The sequence below is a fragment of the Euphorbia lathyris genome, chromosome 3 (genome assembly GCF_963576675.1).
Source record: "Euphorbia lathyris chromosome 3, ddEupLath1.1, whole genome shotgun sequence".
Classification (NCBI taxonomy): Eukaryota; Viridiplantae; Streptophyta; class Magnoliopsida; order Malpighiales; family Euphorbiaceae; genus Euphorbia; species Euphorbia lathyris.
The window spans coordinates 1,881,141-1,903,155 of record NC_088912.1 but is presented as its reverse complement, the minus strand read 5'-3'; the positions used below and the strand labels follow the sequence as shown (position 1 = coordinate 1,903,155).

At 36.4% G+C, this 22,015-nt stretch overlaps 1 protein-coding gene and 1 long non-coding RNA gene across 3 annotated transcripts; both read right to left on the bottom strand.

Moving 5' to 3' along the window:
- Nucleotides 1–5,461: 5,461 nt before the first annotated feature.
- On the bottom strand, nucleotides 5,462–8,744 carry LOC136224351 (calcium uniporter protein 4, mitochondrial-like). The gene is made up of 2 exons (XM_066012677.1): nucleotides 8,106–8,744; nucleotides 5,462–7,146 (listed from the first exon to the last, which is right to left on the bottom strand). Exons 1-2 carry the CDS (start codon nucleotides 8,691–8,693, stop codon nucleotides 6,730–6,732), a joined length of 1,005 nt encoding a protein of 334 aa, XP_065868749.1. The 5' UTR covers nucleotides 8,694–8,744; the 3' UTR covers nucleotides 5,462–6,729.
- Nucleotides 8,745–11,451: 2,707 nt separating this feature from the next.
- LOC136222016 (uncharacterized) lies at nucleotides 11,452–14,680 on the bottom strand. Of its 2 annotated transcripts, XR_010685464.1 has the most exons (4): nucleotides 14,070–14,680; nucleotides 12,644–12,766; nucleotides 11,854–12,186; nucleotides 11,452–11,765 (listed from the first exon to the last, which is right to left on the bottom strand). It is a non-coding gene; the product is annotated as an uncharacterized lncRNA (long non-coding RNA). The 2 variants fall into 2 exon arrangements; XR_010685463.1 differs by lacking the exons at nucleotides 12,644–12,766; nucleotides 14,070–14,680 and having other exon boundaries at nucleotides 11,854–12,628.
- Between the last annotated feature and the right edge of the window lie 7,335 nt (nucleotides 14,681–22,015).

The following is a 22,015-nucleotide window of genomic DNA, read 5'->3' as shown; positions in this document are numbered from 1 at the left end:
ATTTTAGAAATTGTTTGGTATTAAACTGATTGAATCTGTGTCAATTTGCCAAAATTTACCAACTTGAAGGTTGAGTTGATACATAAACTTCAATTTCGATTAAATTGATTAGACCTAATATATCACCAGTTCCCTGAACTTGTCCAAAATAGTAGATTGACTCCCTGAACTTTACAAGCGTCTCACTAGCTTCCTAAACTTGCTTACTTCATATCACCAACTCCCTAAACTTGTCCATAAAAAACATATTAGCTCCCTGAACTTTGCAAATGTCTCACCAACTCCCTAAACAACTAAATACAAAACTTATTAAACTTAAATTCTAAAAGTACGTCTTCATCTATTTGAGAGGTAATTTTTTTACTTCTCATACCTTTCAACCTATTATAAGAGTTAGTGTTGCAGGTTTAATAGATTGAATGGATGACAATTGAGATTTAGTATTATGGTTTTTGTATCTAGTTGTTACAGAATAAACAAGTTTGAGAAGTTTGTGAGACACTTGCAAAGTACGGAGCTAATATACTTTTATGGACAAGTTTAGGGAGCTGGTGGTATGAAATAAGCAAGTTTAGAGAGCTGGTGAGACACTTCCAAAGTTCAGGGGTCAATCTACTATTTGGGATAAATTCAGGGAGCTGGTGATGTATTATGCCAATTGATTATGACTGCCAACTTTGGGGATCTTTTTAACCCTTATTTATTCCAGTATAGACTAAAAAACATTACTAGTGACGGGTATAAGAATATCAGGGATATCCGTTACTTGATGGTCCCAACTAATTTATATAAAAAAAACATATTAATAATTTTAAATATAGACATTAACCAGGTCCCTTTTAGCTCTTTAATTTAGTAGCTAGGTAGATAACATCCTTTAATAGTTCTATGAATTAGCTTAATTTCAAACGTTTGACTTGTACATGTAGGAATTATCCGCTCGTACTAATTTGTATTCGGATGAATTATCGATTCGAACTTTATCCAATTAGATAATTACAAATGCTAATCGCATTAAGGATAAATTATAAAACCGGTCCAATTGAAAGACTATTACATATTTAGACTCATTCCACCGCCTCTCACATATCTAGGTCAATTTTTAAAACCGATTAGCATATGGCTAGTTCCATGGGAGCGTGTACTGTACCCGTAGGTAAGCAGTACTCCTTGACCCTAATGGAACTATATGTACATTGTATAAATGGGGATGCAACAAGTATGAGCTCAAAAAATCACTAGTCATAACCGGTATGAGAATATGGAGGGTATCGATTATTCAGTGGTCCCGACTCCTTTATATAAAAATGGGTTAAGGTACCAAAAATATCCCTAACGTTTTGGGTGAGGAGTAATTTTACCCCTAACGTCTAAATTGGTATAATTTTACCTCTAACATTGGAAGCCAATATCAATTTTACCCTAAAGGTTGATAAATTGGGTCGATTTGAGGAAGAACTCATCAAAGTGTCTTCTCGATCAAGAATCTTGTCATCTACGCTTCATACGTGCGTCATTTTATCAGTAACAAATATGGGATGTGAAAAAAATTATACTACAAATTAGATAAAAAAAATTCACCGAATTTATAAATATTAATATTTAATTCTATTATTAAATTATACAAAATATGAAATCTTTTTTTTAGAACAAATTGTTATGCAAGTGATGCAAGATAAGGAACAAAAATATATGTGTTTTATAATAGTGTCTGAAATTGATCCAATTTATCAACGTTAGGGGTAAATTTGTTCTTGACTTTCAAAATTAGGGGTAAAATTACACTATTTTAAACGTTAGGGGTAAAATTGTTACTGACCCAAAATGGTAAGGGTATTTTTGCACATTAACCCTAAAAAAATACATATTAATAATTTTATACGTGGAAAGTGGAATTTGAAACCACAACTTATTGTCTCTCATAGTGGTCATTGTTAATTTCATTCTATATAACTTGACATAGTAGTCATTCTTAATTTAATTTTATATATAAGAAACCCTAAATCTGTCTTACTTCACCAGCAGCCACCTTCAAAGTTCTCTCTTCCATGTGTCTAGCTAGGAGATTGGGAATAAACAGGAGGAGAAGAAACTCAATTCTCGTGACATGCTAAGCATAATCAGACAAGGTTTGTGTCTTCTTTCTCTTTTTGTTTGATTTTCTTCCAGCTGTTTGTTGAAGATATTTTGAAGGGCTGTTGTGAAAAGATGACGTAATAAAATTTAGGGTTAGGGTTATTAGGTAATTCATTGTCAAGTTTTGATTTAATACAATTATTGTGAATTAGAAATTTCCTTAGGCTTTGATTGGATGGAAGGTTTTGAAGGGTAATTAAAGGGAGGGTAGAGAAGGGTTACTGGCAACCCTTGTTTGGAAGATTAAAAAATAGGAGGGTAAGGGTTTTGAAGGGTTAATGAAGGGTTTTGAAGGGTTCAAAATCAATAGGTTTTTAATGGATTTTCAACCAACCAAATCCGTGGGTTTTGAAGGGTTTTAATGAACCCTTCACTTTCTCCCAAACAAGGGTAATGGTAATACTCTCTCTCCCCCTCCTTCCCTTTCCTTACCCTTCTCTACCCTCCCTTTAATTACCCTTCAAAACCTCTCATCCAATCAAAGCCTTAGTCTTTTAGGTTATGAGGTAACATATGGACGGATCCAAACCCTATGTTGAGAAGAAGCAATTCAGATTCCAGTTTTTCCGATTCACTAGTGTGAACTTCTTCTTCATTTGAAACTCCTTTTGTCGTAGTAATTTTTCACAGATGCTGGATAGGTAAAATCTTATTTAGATTTTTTTTAGATGGTGCAAGCAGTTGAGGAACTGTTTTTCCAGATCTATTTCTTCATTCAAATTTGATTGTTTACATTAATTGCAAGTCTGTGAATGAATGCTGGGTGACTTCTTGTTATTGGCTAGGATGAGATAATTGAAAACAATGCCTTGATAATAGAAAGTAAGAAAATGAGTTGATAGGATTGAAAGCAAATTGATGTTCTTGGGTATTTCTCTATTTAACACCATTTTTATATGCAAAAGCGGACACCACACTGTTAAATTAATAAAAAGCTAAATTATATTAATTTGTTATATGGGTTGGTTTAGTGGAATTCTTTTAACATTATCAAATGAGATTTTTTCTAGTTTTTTTTTAAATCAATGGAGTAATATTATGCCTCTGCGGAAAGGTGGACAAATGAGAAATAGCAAAAAAAAAAAAAAATTTGAAGTTGCTAGGAAATGATTTAACTTCTTCACCTTCAGATTATATATTACTTCACACGCATATGGTTCAAAATGTGATTTTCTTTTTCATATATTAACTAAGGCCATTAATAAAATGGACAAGTTTTCGATCGTCTTTGATTCCCACATATTATATATAGGCTAATAAAATGGTAGATTCTGACACAGACAATCAGCAGTGCCAATAAGGAATTGCAAATTTTGCGGCACAATAAGTGGATCTTGATTCAGTAATGGCAAATAGAATTCTAATCATAAATTGGATTAACTAACTAATTAATCATTATGGGCAAAAAGCATCATGATGCCCTTGATATTTCGTTGTTTGGTGCATTAATCCCTCGATCTTATATTTAGACACTTTGAGTCCCTGACTTTTCATTGTTTGGTGCATTAAGCCTTCGATCTTTCATTTAAGCACATTGAGTCATTGATCTTTCATATTAGATGTATTAGGTCATTTCGTAAATCAATTCATATATAGCTGTATTAAGGGCATGTTTGGTTAGCTTTATATAACCACAACGTTTAGCATTTTTCGTGGACACTGCAAAATTTTTTAGCTTTTCAAGAAAAGCTCTTTTTTTGAGGGCTTAATGCACCAAACAATGAAAGATTAGGGGCTCAATGTGTCTAGATGAAAGATCGATGGTTTAATGCAGCAAACAATGAAAGATCAGTGGACTCTGTCTAATTCATTCATTAATCTCAACTCCATGTGCACTATGTCTAACACTTTAGATGGAACAATAAAATTGATGTCTAGATTTTGCTTGCTGCATATTAAAACTGCAATCCTCTTAATAACATTTCTTATCCAAGTTTATTATTTAACCACGTTAATCAAGTAGGATGCAACATTGTTAGAAAACTGAATTAAATAGCGTCAAAAAAGTGTATGATAAATTTCGAATGAAGCTGAGAAACTTGGATTATTTTATGTGCGACAAGATGAGAGAGATATGCCTATGACAGCTAATGCATAATGAAATTGGTAAAGCTATTCAATGTTCTTTATATACATAGAGACAGAGGACATGTATTCATCAACCACTGCTTATGGTTTAAAATTGCTTTTTTTCATCAAATTCAGTGTTGGACTTGCTTTCCCTTTCCTTTAGAGATAGAGACAAGGAAGCAGGGTAAACTTTGTTTTTCTTTTTTTCTAAATCAAAACCGATGTAGATCGAAAGAGATCCAGAATGAATAGGGAAAATCTGAATAGATCTAGACAACTACGACGGTTGAGAATGGAAAAGAAACAAGAATAAATGATGATTTTTAAAGTAGTTAATTTTGTGCAGGGAAAGCAATGGTGAAGAAAAACAAAGAAAATTCATGTCAAGATGTGAGTGCAGCAATAGATATTTCTGGCACTCAGAAGAACAACAAAACATATTTTAGCACTGATTGCAAAATGTGGCCGGTGAAACCAATCCCTTCTGACACTAAGGATGATAAGATACTACCAGTAAATTGTGGTTTAAATTACTAATATTTTATGTATTTAATTAATTATTTTTTCAAGAAATAGATAAATGAAGGGAACATATAAACTCTACTAATGTTCATCTTACTAGCCTCTATTTAAACAAATCTTCCTTCTCCAACGGCCACCATGTACCCTAAACACCTTTGCAGAAATCTTAGTAGATATGAACAGATCAAAAACCTGAATAAATCAAAATTTCATGGCACTCTCCGGTTTATAAACCCCAACATGTTGAAGCGTCTTCACAACAATGATGTTGAAGATAGTGTTCTTCTTGATCTTAAAAGACCTGCTTGGCTTATTTCCTCTTCTAATTTAATGTTAACTACTCTTTATTTCATTAATTGTTTATTACATTTTCTATTCTGTAAACATAACAGGGGAAATAATGCTGCAAAGATTCAATTCCCACATGTAGTTGGAGTGGGAGTTGGACTTTGACTCATTACTAGGTTAGTTCTCCAAATTGCCTCTTTACTGTTTCAAAATCATAGTATCTAATGACAGTAGTACTTCCATAAATCCCATTTTACAACATCATATTAGTATAAAAGAATCCTAAATTTTCACTTTGTAATTTAAATAGTTAGAGTCGTTGAATTAAATTTAATAACTTTGGAATAAGAAGTTGCTAATTGCTTATAGTAAATTCAAATAACTTGTATTTGTCATGATGTTCTTTTTATAATGTTTGTTTGCAGTATTAAAAGAGAGTAGGGGAGGAAATGTTGAACATAAAGGAAATAATATTTTTCTCAAATGCAGAAGAGGATGTTGGAGAAGATGAGGGTATATTATGTAGTGCAAATAGGACAAAAGCAACCGAAGCCATAGACGATGTATTTGAAAGTGGAACTGATGAAAGAAAGAGAGGTCTGAATTAAGCATATGCAGGTTTGGACTTATTAGAACTAGTTCATTTTGAGTTTTGGTAATGCTAGCTGCTGCTGCTCATCAATTTTTGTGCAACTGATGGAAGTGGTTCGAATTCTCTTAAAGTCTGCCAACAACAAAGCCTTAGTCCCGAAATGATTCGGGGTCGGCTAACATGGCCCGTCGTACAAAACCATGAACTACATACCAAATCAGAAGAAAAAAATACATAATCTAATTAATTACGAGATAGAAGAAAATTTTTTTGGAGTATTTCACTAGATCTTCTAGCACTCATACCAAATCAGAAGAAAAAAATACATAATCTAGCATTTATTGCAGAATGTTTCCGGCGAAAACCATCCCTCCTAGGTGATGGTTGAGAATAGGGGAAAAGTGATGAAATTGTTGTCCTATGAATCAGTGGAGGAAATAGTTAAAAACAGGGCAGAGATAAAAGCAGTAAAGTTTGGGCAAATGTGACAACAACAATTGTGGAGGATGAAGAAATGGCATTGTACAAAGAAAGTAAAAGTTTATCATGACTCTCACCAAGGAAGTCCTCTACATCTATGGTATGTATCTTGCACCTGTCAATTAGGCAATTTGGATATTCCATTCCTTTGAGCCTATACTATTTTTGGGTGGCAATAAAAGCCAAAGAGTTTCAATTTTAATTGACTTTTTCTCATGTTAAAAATTCCTCAATTTCTATCTGATTGTATATCTTAGAGTCTTGGTTATCATCTTTTCTCCCCATGTTTACCTTTTTAGAGTCTTGGTTATCACTGTTTGATTTACCAACAACGACATCATAGAGAAGGTAAACTAAATGGACCTGTTAATGGTAACAGAATGCTATTAAAAAAGAAACTCATAAACACATCCTAATAATTACATGTACATAACATGTATTCATTTATTATTCTTTACTTTTACATCTTGCTACCACACCAAGTGGACTAAAACCTTCGACTAAAATGGAAAAACTTGTCGTCCACAGGTGTCTGTACTTGTAAACTATAACCAAAACTTTATTTCTGTCTTTCTAATATTTTCATTACTCGGACATATCATTATTATGTCCATCAATGGGCTCAAACTCCGTTTCCGGGATTATAAAAATGGGAGTAAGGCTTTTCGGAGTTCATTATATTTACGAAGGTCAAAATTATGAATTTCCATAAGTTTCTCCTGCTTTGTCTTGAATCTGCTCTGAAAATAGCTCTCAAATGAAGGCTCAATGGAGGTTCTCAGGAAGAACATATATGCAAGGCCAAAGTGAATAGAGGTTACAAAATAACAAATGGGTTCCATAAGATCCCAGTTGAGTTCCCAAAATGTTAGCCTCATGAACCCAAGTGTTTGAACTATTAAGAACCCAAGTCCACAATATAGCTCTGCCCGAACTTGGGCTCGAGCCTTTTTGTCTATCATGGCCTTTTGTAGCTCCATTTCTTTCAATTGCTCTCTTTTTGAGTCATTAGGATATACTATTGACTGGGTAATTATGTTCTGAATTGATTTAGCCACCTGTCAAACATAGAAAATAAAATGTTTTAATGGGGTTAATCAGAATAGCACAATTTTATATTTGTTTGTTTGTTAGGAGGGAATCAAGTGCACATAAGAGGATTGCATGAAAGTCACTTGCAGCCTTTTATTAGACATGAGATAAGGACTAACTACAACATGTCATTCCAAAATTTAAAGAGGGACATTTCATTTGGAGTGAAATATTTCAAGCATAATTTAGTTTTTTATGTTGTCATTTTGTTGTCAAATTAACATGGTTTCTAATAATTGATGGCTCTTTTCTGTTGAAACATGTTAGTTTCTAAGTTTAATATATTTTTCGTCTCATAAAAATTGACTGTCAACTTATTTTAAATAATCTATTAGTTCAGGGAAAATGTATTAAACTAGACTTAAAGTTTTTACAGAAGTATCAATTTAGGTTTGACGTACAAAATAGCACTAATACAGGTTTAATGTTTAAAAGAGAGTACCAATTTCGGCTCGATAACAAAATGTGACACGTCATTTGTATTATTCCGTTAAGTTTTGGCTTCTCTCTCGATATACAATTGAAAGATCTTAACAGAATAATATGAATAACGGGTCACGTTTTGCTATCAAGATCTAAATTGGTACATTTTTTTAAACGTTAAGCATATATTGGTGTTGTTTTGTACATGAAACCTAAATTTATACTTTCCTAAAAACCTTAAGGCTATTTTGATATCTTATCCCTAAAGGTGAAGAAAGAATTAAGCCTAGTTCCGAATATTAGTACATATTATTTTAATCTAGTTATAAAAAATAAATTTTATCTCGAACCTATTATGCATGCCTACTTATTTTCTTCTTCTGCCTTTCTCGACTGAACCAACACTCATATGATTAATTGAATCACAAAATCCAATTGATATCACCGTTAAAATTAAAAACATCTAAATTAAAAATCGAAACAAAACAATAACCAGTTATACCTGCTCCGGGCGGAGGAACACAATACTCCCAAGAACGATCACATTTCCACACTGATCCAACGTCTTAGCAAACTCAACACCTTCGATTTCGTTTCCACACTCCTCAACACAGATCTGAACGAACTCATGATATTGAATTGAGGTTTCCCGAATCTGCCTAAGCTTCAATTTCAGTTTGTCCATCTGAGACAGCCTCAAGATTTTCCTGGCTTCTTCAACTGATATTCTGAAACAATTTAGATCTGTAGCCTCTGATTCCTTTGCTGGAGGCGGAAGAGCTAGTCCATCGAAGCAGATTCCATCTCCAGTGATGCTTTTGAGTCTCTCCTTCTCCTTCAGCTTCTCCCTGATAGGCATGGAAAGGAACTTAGGCAGCTGGTTAATTGATCTCCTGTGAAGGAAACCATGGAAAAATCCTCTCTCTGAGGATTCCGATGGGTTGAGATACTCTTTGTGGATGTTTGATTTGGCTGCATTTGGTGGTACTGTGGGTTGTAATGAGGCAGGGGAAGAGATTGGAGAATGTTGAAGAGACACTGCAGTGTAACTTCCTGAGAGACGCTTTGTGAACAATTTACGAAGCGCCATTGATGAAGAAGAAGAAGCAGGGGGTTGAGTTTGAGAGCTTGAAACGTTTTTTGGATGAGCTGATGGAGAAAGACGGAGGCTGAGACGGTCTTTTATAAGGTAGAAATATGAAATACAACAGAGAATCTTTCATTTTCAATTTCAAGATAAATGTTTTTATTTTTTTTAGGGTCAGGTGAGAAGAATCAGACCGGTTATGACGTTATATTTCAACATCGCCCTTTTGTTCTTTAACAATACCACTAAATTACTTTATATTTATTGATTAGGGTTCAATTGTTTCAATTTTTAGATGGATGATTTATTTAATTTATACTTTATTAAATTTGTAATATTTTTTGTTTTATTTATTGATTTTTAACAGATAAGGATACCCTATGTAAAAGGACGGGAACGTGTAATTAAAAAATAAACGGATAAGGGTTTGAGATTTACACTATTCGCAAGTACTCTACCTGTTACCATCCCTAGTATGAATCAAGACGTGAAATGGAAAGTTACCATCATATAGTAGTATCTGATTGGGCGGTGTACTTCATGCGTAGTTATATTCATAGGGTTTGTAGATTAGGGATGACAACTGGTACTGTATTTGTGGGTACCTGAAACTACCTGATTATAATGAGACTATTCATACACTATATAAAATTGTATGAAACGAGTATAAGATAGATATGAGAATACCCAAAGGGTATCCGTTATAAATCTTTTATATATTAAAAAATATTATTGCTTTTAGATGTAAGATGTGAGATTCAAATCCCAACTTTTTATTTTTTAACCATTGAATGGTATCATTAAACATATTTTATTGTTATTGATTAAGGTTCAATTTGTTCAACTTTTAGATGGATGATTATTAAAGTTATACTTTGGTTAATTTGTAATATTTTTTGTTTTATTTATTGATTCTTGGGTAAGGGTATCCGAATTAAATGTGACGGGTATGAGATGCAAAAAAGTTACCCAGTAGAAAAATGTGACGAGTACAGATAATTAAAAAATAAACAGGTAAGAGTTTGATATCGAAGCTACCTATGGATAGTTAAGTGTTGGCATCCCTCATTCTGATACACCAGTACAACTGACCATCAACTTTATGTGAGCAAAAGATAAAGATACCCTTAACAGATACCACCTTCCTCAGATATACATGGAATAAAAAAAGGACAAGCAAACTTAAGTTTTTTTATATAAGATTGAAACTTGCCCTCCAAAATAATATATTAATACAAATTTACTTGGTAAGGGTCTAAATCCAAATCTATTTTATTCTTATATAATAAAAAACCTCACCATAAGAAAAACTCTTGATTTACAATTATTTGAATATTAGATTGTAACTTTTAAAAAAAAAAATATTCCCATGAAAAAATTAGATTGTACATTCTAAATATTAATTATGTTAAAAGATTTTTAAGGTGTTTTTTTTTTAAAAGATTTGTAAGGTGTTATTAATATAGTTTAATTTCTTTTATTAAATATTAACAACCACTACAAGAAATCAAGTTGTTTGTGACAACAAATATTGTCACAAACTCTGAAAAAATTGTCACTTAACAATATATGTGACGATAAGTAGGTGTCACGAGGGTTGTCACGTAAAACTCTGTTGCTAATACTTTTTGGCAAATGTGACTTTAAAATATTGTCACAAAAGTTTTTATTTTTTGTGATAATAAGTTTGTTGTCACACTCCTTTTAATTGTGACAACTTTTATTGTAACTGAAAAGTAAAATATTGTCACAAAAATAATATGTCGTCACAAATTATCTTTTAATTAAAACTAAAATCGTGTGACAACCTTATTTAGTTGTCACAAAAAAAATATTTGAGACAGTTAAAATTGGGGTTACACCAGGAACTCTCTGGAATACCAATTCGACACCCCAGAAGCATCCGACACCAAATTGAGCGAATCGCTAGCCAGGACGGGACCTTGAGGGATTGTTGGGTCCATGACGGATGGGTCAGGAGAATCCAAGCGGGACCTCGAGTAAATCTCTGATGCTCTGGATCCAGTGGTCGGGCTAATTTAAAAAGACATGACCGGATCCTTTGCTTCCTCGTTTTCCAGAGAAGAAACCATCATCGTTCATGGTCGAAAGCGTCGTTGTTATCCTCCATTTTCCAGCCGCCTTAGTTCTTCTTCCTAGAGATGAAGATGAAAGTGAAAGGTCATTACATATTCAGCGGGTAAATTAGGGTTTGGGTGTGCCATGTGTTATAATTTTTATTAGGGTATAAATTTATTTTAATGATGTGTAATTTATTAATTGGTGGTGTATTAATAGATGTGCTGACTAGATTAACGGTGTTATGCTAAATAAGCAAACCGTTTAGATTAGGGCATTTTTGCTGGAATTTGAAAAAATTAAGGGTATATTTGTGTATTTATTTGATATAGGGGCAAATCTGTTTAAACGAACAAATACAAGGGCAAATATGTGTATTAACCCGTTAAAATTGTAACATATATAAATCTGACACTATCTTTATATTGTAACAATTGCATATTACGATTTTGTTATAATTTTTATTTATCACCAAAAACTATTTATGACAATATTGCTTGGTCATATATATAGATCTGTAAAATAAGTTATTGTAACTAATACATATCAATGACAACAATAATTTTGCAACTCAATTTGTTGAGTCACAATGTTTACATGTCACTTTAATTATTGTCACGAATGAGAATTTTATTTATATATTTTTTTATATTAGTTAGTTTAATTAGGAATAAAATAAATATACATAAATAACAAAATATTTTATTGATTAAATTTGAAATAATACAATGATTTCAATAAAAGTATCAATTTACATAGCCATTAATGACCAACCACCCAATTGAGTCGTCTAGAAATTGGTCCAAAACTTTCAACCATCTAAATATTCCCCACCCAAAACATTAGCTCCCACCATGCAAGCCTCTTATATATGCTACGAAAAATATAATATCCAGTAAAAGTGATCAGGTGGCACTGGTTTACACTTTGCACGCTGGCAATACTATCTTTATTCTAAAGAGGTAAAAGGAAGCAATTTGCAAATCGAAGTACCAACTGTAAAATTCAACCACAAAAGGGTAAATTAAGCACAATTACCAAACCACAATGAACAATAATTAAGCACATGTCTAAAATATATTACCATGTTTTGCACCAATTCTTTCCCAAATAATGATTGATACGATAAATTTATCTAATCATCCAGTAGCCAAGACCGACGAACCATTACACCCCAACAGCTTTCAAGACTCCCGAACCCTCAAATTGAACGGTTCACTCTTTTTTATCCTAAGTCTCCCTCAAGTGGTTATGTCAGTTTTCTGTCCTCCGCAAATTTATTATGCTGTCACTTCTGCAGAACAAGACTCCACATGAATTCAAGAACATGCTGGGCTAGAACAGGACTTACATTTTTATTTTCTGTTGGCACTCAGTTAGTAGCGCTGGCACATTACTCGGCTCCTTGGCTAGAAACCTAAAAAATGAAAACACATCTCCAAATTTCATTTTCATTTTCAACAATGATCATATGAATAACAATGTGGAGCAGGAAAGAGACGGAAGTCCACTTTAAGTGCTTTGTTGATTCTTATTAGTAATGTTAATCCTTTTCCACACTAATTCCATAACAATGTTGTACATAATCCTAGCAACAAGACGCTTTAAACTGTAGAAAGAAATAGAGAACAAATATATATAGCCTTGCAACAAGTAATCGAGCAGCGTAGAAGGTAAATTAAAATGAACTTCCTATAATTCAGTTCCAAACCCAAATTAGATAAACAACCAGAAGTGTTTTTCAATCCAACAACCAAAATAAATGTCAAAGACAACATGTTAGCTAAACTGCAAATAACTAAGCAACATAACTAATCTTGAAAAATAAAATATCAATGGAATTCATCCGAATTAAAAGAGTCAAGAGTCTCAGCTGGAAACAAAACTTGGGAAAACTTTGCATGCATCATCATTTGCAATTGCTTTTCCATCTTATCTTGAAATTCTTTCTTCATCTTAGCTCGTTCTTCATCTAACTTGGCACGTTCTTCATCCATCTTTTCTTTCACCATATTTTCAAAACATATGATATACATCAGCCAAAATGAAGTGCTGGAGCAAAAACTAAAGTGTAGCAGCAGTGACAAAATAAAGTTCAGCAGGAAAAATTAAATTGTATCAGCGAAATAAAGTGCAGCAGTGAAAATTAAAGTGTAGTAGCTAAAATAAAGTGCATCAGCGAAAATAAAGTGCAGCGGTGAAAATTAAAGTGCAGCAGCAAAAATGAAGTTCAGCAGCAACCATTTAAATGTAGCAGTGAAAATAAAGTGTTATAGCACAAACTAAAGTTCAGCAGTAACAAAACCAAAGTTCAACAGCAAACATTAAAGGGATAAGGTACCAAAATAGGCCTATCGTATCAATTTAGGCTTCAAGTACTAAATAACACCAATATACGCTTAACGTTTAAAAAATAGTATCAATCTAGGCCTCGGTAACGGATTGGACACGGCATTCCTATTACTCCGTTAAGTTCTGATTTCTCCCTCCATGTACAATTGACAGAACATAACGGAGTAATATCAATGACGTGTCTCGTTCTGTTATTGAGGCCTAATTGATACTAATTTTTAAACGTCAAGCCTAAATTGATGTTATTTTGTACGTTGAGCCTAAATTAATACTTCCCCGAAATCCATAAGCCTATTTTGGTACCTTATCCCAAAATTAAAGTGCAGAATGGAAAAGTCAAATTCATCACCAAAAATGACATGCAACAGGAAAAATTGAAGTGCAGCAGCAGTAAAAATAAAAGTGGAGCAACAAAAAGTAAAGTAGAACACAAAAGTAAATTGCAGTAGGGAAAACTAAAATGGAGCATCAAAAATTAAAGTGCATCTAGTACAGAGTGAAATTCTAAGGAAATAAGATGTCCAAAATGTAACTGCTGGTATCAGAACAAGGAATGACCAAAACAAAACCATATATTATGCTTTTTGTAGTAGTTATTTTGATATGCAATGAAGTTCTTCTCTTAATCCACTAATAAGATTCTCTACATGTGTTTGCCAAGCATCCAACTTCATATTATAGCTAGTGCATCTGTAATGACCTTAAGCCTCTCATCTTGTTTTTATATCAGTTTCCTTTGATATTTAAGCTGTGTTTTAACCATGGGAGAAATTGTAAGAACGGTCAAAACAATGGCGATAAAAGCTGCAATAGATTCCAACCCAACCATATAATAGATAATAGCTAAGGCAAGACATAGTTGAATGCTTGTTGACCATATCTGATGAAACCAATATGGAATCCCACCAATTCTATAAGTATAAAAAACCAAATAGTTAACTATCTCACCTGGAGAATGAGCTGCCTTAGCCGCATTTGATAGATGTAGTTGCTTTTGGTAGATTGCAGTAGATAACATTGATCTCACTTGGATTCCAATCAGTGATCTCACTTGGATTCCAATCAGCCGTTTCTAAAAATACCACTGCCGAAATCAACCTCCCAACCAAACACAGGCTGCTTCTCGATCCCTCTTCTGCAGGCACTACCAGACCCAAATGGATGCCAACATCTTCTTCTCCTTCGGCGCTGTCGTGCCCTCCCCTATTCTCCATTTCCCCACTTCTGTGAATCTGCTCCCAAATCAATTCGGTACAGAAATCCCAGCCTTCCAGCTAACCCAAGACTCACACCTCCCTTCTTCCGATTTGAATCGCCTCCTGACCCCTGGACGAAGACGGCGAAAATGATCCCGAGGAAGAATAGATTCCGCCGTTCGCTCAACCCTTATCCCCTAATCCCGACTCCAGCCACCCCAAAACTCACCCCCAACTCCGATATTAGACATCGGGAGAGGCTAGATGGCTCCGGCAATGGACGATAACTAAACAAACCCTAAAAAATAAGAGGTCGATGGAGACTAAGACTCCCACACGTCGACGGAGACTAAAACTCCCACAAGAGGCGGACACTCCTAAAAAAAATAAGAGGAATTTTAAGTTAAAAAAAAAGGGGAAACTTCAAATAAAACCCATGTGATTTCATTAATTTTCAGATAAATGACTGTGGTTTACTTTTTGTCAAAACGAGGACTGAGGTTTTATACTTTTAATAATGCAATAAAACTATCTTTAACGACTTGAAAATGAAAATTTTCAAGAATTAAAGTTGTTCAATGTCATATTTTCTATGGAACTACATTTTCGATTTTATAAAATCATCTTTTTTGGAACTTTCTCTCTCTAAACATTAACTTTCTCTCTCTTTACCAAACATCATCTAAATAATCTCGAAATAAAAAAGTTGCTTAGAATATTAGTAGTTCTTAAAATATGTCATTTTTGAAGTTGTTATGGGTGATTTTAATAGTATCAATCGAAAAAGTCGTTATTTTGCTAAAGTTGAAAACCCCAGTCATCGTTTTGACAAAAAGTAAACCACAGTCCTTTATTTGAAAATTAGTGAAACCACAGGGGTTTTATTTGAACTTTACCCTAAAAAAAATTGTTTTGCTTATTGAAAATATAATTAGAAAATTTACTTTATTGTCACAAAATTAGATAATAATTTTTTAATAAAAGTTTTAAGTTGTCAAAAAATTAAATTTTACATATTGTGTTATAACTATTAATTGAAACAAAAATATTTCAAATTTTTCTATCACAAATTAATAAATAATTTGTGACAATAATATTAGATAGTTACAAAATTATATTTTATAACAATTATAAATATATTATCACATATTTATAATATTTTTATTACAACTATTAATTGTAACAAAAATATTTAGTTATAATTAAAATTTATTGACACAAAATTAATAAAGAAATTATGATAATTTCTTTTAACTAGTCACAAAATACATATTTGTGATAATAATAAATGTGTTTTAACATTTTTTATATTTATTGTTACAATTATAATGGTCACATATAAATTTTAGTTACAAGTAAAGACTTCTTGTTACAAATTCATTTATTTATTTATGATAATTTTATAAAAATCGTCACCCATTTAATTTTTGTGACAATTAAAAAATTAATGTCATAAATAATATGCGACGGTTAAATTATTGTCACATAAACAAGGATTTCTTGTAGTGAACTAAATTTGTTATATATATGTTGTTTGTCTCTTCTTGATAAGAGTGTTTATATTTTTATGTAAGAATATTTTTTACAACCGCCTTTTATAAACTTAACTTCCTATATTTCACTTCGGCAGTTTTTCTTTCTCGTTGTTTTGCTCCTGCTATATTCATTGTCTTATCTTTTCATTATTCAATCCTAATGGAATCCAATTTAGTCAATTTCTACATCGATGACAGGGAATACGACAACATCGACCTGGGTTTCACAATCCCAACTGATACTACATAAGGTAACAGCCTCCGTATGGTGGGATGTTTCACAACTCATAAGACAAGTAATTTTAGCGTAATGAAGAACAAAATGGCTAGGGTTTGGAGACCTAGGCAGGGGATAACAATTAACGAGCTTGCGTTTAGCTTGTTTTCCTTTGAGTTTTTTCATGCCATTGGCAAAGCTCTGTGTTGTAATACCTTTTTTAAAAAGCCATCAATTTCTAGACCAACACTAAATTTCATTTAATATATTAACAAAACTCAAAAGCGCGGTTCCATTACCTTTATAATTGCAATCTAATAGGTTCAAATAAATAAAACAAACGTTTAAAATTGACCAAAAGTGTAGACAAGCTATACTATTCATAATATAAACCTAATAATGACGACTCTACATACTGGCTGATCCATACGAGCTTCGCTAGCCTTTTATTCCTGAAAAGTGGTGGTGACAAGGGGTGAGTTGCCGACTCAATAAGATAGTTAATTAAATACACAGTTCAATAACATGTGCATACAATAATTTTGTGTATTTAATTTATAGGTTATAAAGCAATATGTTTATCAAATTTAAAATTTAATAGTCTTTTTATTTAAGGGCCATCTGACTTCCACGGGCTAAGGTCACGAACATTGAACGCCGGTGAGACTTTACCAAGCCAATTTGGCAAAGCTATGTGATAGGCATTGGCATTGACCTTCTTGGTGATCCTATATGGCCCGTATTTTCTCGGTCGAAGCTTGCTGCTTGTGGCGTTGGCGAGTCTCTCTTTTCCCAAGTGAACCATAACCTCATCTCCCACTTCGAACTGTAGGTCCCTGCGGTGCTCATCCGCCTTAGCTTTTAGATTCTGGTTTCTCTCCTCAAGAGTCTCCTTCACCTCTTGGTGCAACTGGACATAGTCTTTGGCTAGCTGGTTTGCAGTCACGTTTTTTTGGGAAGATGGGCTATATCAAGGATGTGATTCGGGGTCTTAGTGTATACCACCTCAAAGGGTGACTTCCCAGTTCCCGAGTGTACAGATCCATTGTAGGCGAACTCAGCTTGTGCCAAAACCACGTCCCACATCCTGGGCTTATCCTTACATTTGCTGCGCAGTAAGTTTCCCAGAGTCCGATTGACCACTTCTGTCTGTCCGTTTGTCTGAGGGTGGGCGGTGGTACTAAACTTCAGAGAAGTATCAAAAAGAGCCCACAAGGTCCGCCAGAAGTGACTCAGGAACTTTGTGTCACGGTCTGAGACAATGCTCTTTGGTACACCATGTAGTCTGACAACCTCTTTGAAGAATAGCTTGGCAGTCGCTGAGGCGTCGTTAGTCTTACGGCATGGTATGAAGTGTGCCATTTTCGAAAACCGGTCAACAACCACGAAGATGGAATCCATGCCTCTCTGAGTTCTGGGTAACCCTAGGACAAAATCCATGGACAGATCCTCCCATATGGTTTCTGGTACAGGCAAGGGTAGCTGTAAGCCAACATTTGTAGCGTGTCCCTTGGCGGTCTGGCAGATATAGCATCGTTCTACCAGGTACCCTATATCTCTTCTCATTTTGGGCCAGAAATAACGGGAACTCACTGCTGCATATGTGTTGTCTCGCCCAAAATGTCCCCCTAGGGATCCGCCATGTAGATCTCGGACCACCTTCTCGCGGATAGAAGTGCAGGGTAAACAAAGTTGGTTGCCCCTCATTAGATACTCATCCATCAAGTGATACGCCCCATCCCCAGGTTGGCGCTGGCACTTCTCCCAGATACTTCCAAAGTCAGGATCCGCCAGGTACTCTCCTCTGATGTGTTCGAAACAATCGGTCTCCAGGTTTACTGTTTTTATTAGTGCAACCCTCCGACTCAAGGCGTCCGCCACTATGTTCTGTTTTCCCGCCTTATGGATAAGCTTATAGGGGAACTTATCTATGAAAGTAGACCACCGGACGTGCATGGCGCTTCGAAGTTGCTTCTGACTTCCTAGGTATTTGAGAGCTTGATGGTCAGTGTAGAGGATGAACTCTTTTCCCACCAAGTAATGTTCCCATACTTTCAATGCCCTCACTACAGCATAAAACTCTTGATCATACGTTGCCCACCTTTGCCGTGCCTTACAGAGCTTCTCACTGAAATATGCAATGGGCCTCTTTTCTTGCATCAAGACACCACCAATGCCAATTCCAGTGGCATCACACTCAACTTCAAACAGTTTGTCAAAATCGGGATACGCCAGCACTGGCGCTGTACTCAGCTTTTCCTTGATCAAGGCGAAGCTCTCTTCTTGGGCGTCCGCCCACTCGAACCCCTTTCCCTTCTTCAAACATTCCGTCAACGGGGCCACTATGGAACTGAAGTTCTTAATGAATCGGCGATAAAACGTTGCTAGCCCATGAAAACTCCTGATATCCCCCACGTTCCTCGGAGTAGGCCATTCTCGGATGGCTCTTACTTTCTCCCCATCAACTTGGATTCCACTCCCGCTGACCACGAATCCAAGAAAAACTAAGCTCTCCATGACAAAGTCACACTTCTTGGTGTTGGCGTATAGTTGGTGTTTCCTTAAAAGGTCAAACACGGTCTGCAAGTGCCCTTCATATTCCGCCAAGGTCTGGCTGTGGATCAAAATGTCGTCAAAATACACAACCACAAACTTCCCAATCACTGGGCGAAGCACCTGATTCATCAGTCTCATAAAAGTACTAGGGGCGTTGGTCATCCCAAAGGGCATAACTAACCATTCATACAATCCATCTCTTGTCTTGAAAGCAGTCTTCCACTCATCCCCAGATCGGATTCGTATCTGATGATACCCACTCCTGAGATCAATCTTGGAGAAGACTCGAGATCCGCCAAGTTGGTCCAACATGTCATCCAACTTTGGAATCGGGAACTTATACTTGATGGTGATATTGTTAATAGCCCTACTGTCAACACACATCCGCCAAGACCCATCCTTCTTCGGTGTAAGTAAAGTTGGAACATCGCAAGGACTCATACTCTCCCTAACGTATCCCATCTCGATGAGTTCCTCCACTTTTTGTCTCATGACATCATTCTCCTTTGGGCTCATTCAATAATGTGGGAGGCTTGGCAAACTAGCCCCAGGCACCAGATCGATATGATGTTGGATATCTCTCAAAGGTGGTAACCCACTCGGCAGTTCTTCGGGGAACAGATCTTGATACTCGCCAAGTAGGCGGGTCACTTCATTCGGCATCTCTTTCTCGCCCCTTCGGGCAGCCTCGTGATTCGCCTTAACCATCACCACATACACCATCTGGCTCTCCTCACATTCGCTAACGAACGATTTGTGTGTAGGACAGACTACCAAGGTAGACTTCTCGTCGGCCTTTGGCTCTCTCACCATTGGTGTAAGGACAAACTTCACCCCATTCTTCACAAATCTGTAAGTGTTCTCTCTTCCGACGTGGGTGGCGTTGTTATCAAACTGCCAGGGTCGGCCCAACAATAGGTGGCATGCGTCCATGTCGACCACATCACAACAGACTTCATCATGATAGTTACCAATCTCAATAGGTACCTTGCATCTCTGGGTCACCCTCAACTCGCCCACATTCTTGATCCATCCCACCCTGTAGGGATCAGGGTGCGCCTCTGCCAACAATCCGAACTTCCGAACGGCGCTGCTACTCACAATGTTCTCTTGGCTCCCACTATCTATTATCACATTACATCGCCCACCTTTCACAAGACAGCGGGTCCTGAATAGTCGGTGCCTCTGATCTCCCTCTATTCGGCTGGAGACTAACAAACGCTGTACCACATGAATGGCGTATCTCTCTTCACCCGCCTCATCATCATCTTCTCCCAAGGGTTCACAAAATACTTCATCCTCTTCGTCATAGTCATCTTCATACCTCTCCACCATGTTGGCGCTCTTCCTCCTAGGACACTCGTTGGATCTATGGCCTGGTTCATTGCACCGAAAACATTTGAAAGGTGCTGGCCTAGCATACGGATTGTTGCCCTTGGGTGGTATAGGTGCTTCCCTGTATGGTCTAGTATCTCCAATGGATCATCTTCCCACACTGTTGACTTTGGCCCCACTGGCACTCGCCACCTGCTTGCCTTTGTCGTAAGACTTCACGTTATCTCTTCCTCCAGGCGTATACTCAGTAGTGGCGGATCTCTTGGATCTCCCGGTCAGCTGGGACTCAGCCTTGTGGGCTAAATTCCTAGCATCTTGTACCCTAACCACCATTTGTGTGCCAATACGATCCTGGATATTGTATCTCAACCCTTCTAGATACCTAGAGGTCTTTTGGCTTTCAGTTTCAGACAGGTTGGCTCTCGCCGAAAGCCTTAAGAACTCAGAAGTATACTCATGGACACTTCGGGTCCCTTGAGAGCATCCTCTGTAGGAGCTGTAGATATACTGTTCGTAGTCAGGCGGTAAGAACCGCTCCCTCAGCATCGCCTTCATCCGTAGCCAAGATCTAATCGGATCTCTGCCCCCTCTTCTCCTTTCTTCCCTCATCTGATCCCACCAAACTGATGCGCCACCCTTCAGGCGATACGCCACCAGTCTAACTTTCCTCTCATCAGGAATACCGACATACTCAAAGAAACGTTCAACTTCCGATAACCAATCTAAGAACCCCTCTATATCCAATTCGCCTCCAAAAGACGGTAAGTCTATTTTTAGCTTAAAGGCATCATCTCTATCAAAGTTCCCTAGACCCGGTTCTGCTCTAGCAATACCCACACGTCTGTCGTCAATCGGACCACCATTCCTCACAGTTCTAAAGGCACCATTATCCCCAATATCCTCAAAATCATCACTATCACTATCAGCGTTATGTACAAGGACAAAGTTGGGTCTTCTTACCTCAGGATCCCTAGGACCCATTCGTGGAAGTTGGACATTTGTCAATGGTAGTCGAGGTGGCGTGGGTTGCCTTTGGGGTCGTGGTTCAAGGACTCCTTCCCTCCTCTGGTCAGACTCCCCGGCGGCTGGTCTGACCACTGCACGGATCTCCAATCTGAGGTTTTCCAGGGAAGCGGTTAGCTCCTGGAAGAGTTGGTCGTTTTGTTTCTGCCGCTCAAGGCTGGCCTGCATTTGTTCCGCGAGGTGCTCTCTCAGCTCCTCATATCTCCGGTCACTGGTTTCCATGGAAACTTGCGGTTGTCGGGGTTGAACGATTGTCAAAAGAAGTTTCGGGTCAGGAAACGATTGGCTCTGATACCAACTGATACAGATTAAAAGCGATAAATGGAGGTTTTAATCGTAAACCAACAAAGATCTTCTTCTCTAGCTAGACTAGAAGGAGTGAATCCCGATAAACAAGGTATAAACCTTAATTCTCAAAGAGAAAGAGTATTTGATTGATAAAGTTGTGTTTAAATACAACCTCTAAAAGATAAGCAAAGAACAGGGACTACCCCTACTAGGGTTACAATACAGTTAATAATAAGAGGGTAAGATAGGTAATGCGCTCAGACAACAGGTACAGAGGTGCAGGTACGGAGCGTCAGAGGTTGTTGGTGAATTCCTTCGGCAGGAATAAACTTGAGATCCGCCCAGTGTAGTTGTTGGTACTCCTCATGGCGTACGCCTAGATCCGCCCCGCTCGCGTGTCCAGGGGATCCACCCTCTTAGATAGAACCTCTGTGGGAACGCCGAGAGGAGATCCGCCAAGGCGCATGTTATTACTGATCCCAGTTAGGATTTCCGCATCAATTGTCCAACGTTTTTGTTGAATATTATAGCCCAAGAAAATGGCACACTACAAAAAATTAGGGCTTTAGATGCCTTTTTGTAGCAGTCCTTTTATTAAGGGCCCCAATGGGCTTTTGACAAACCTTATATTGTGGCTAACTAAAAAACTGCCCCAATTAAAACTGCCTCAATTAAATGTTAGGGCTTAATGTTATTAAAGTCCAGTTTAAATATGGCAATTAAGTTATTTTCAATCTTAGCATT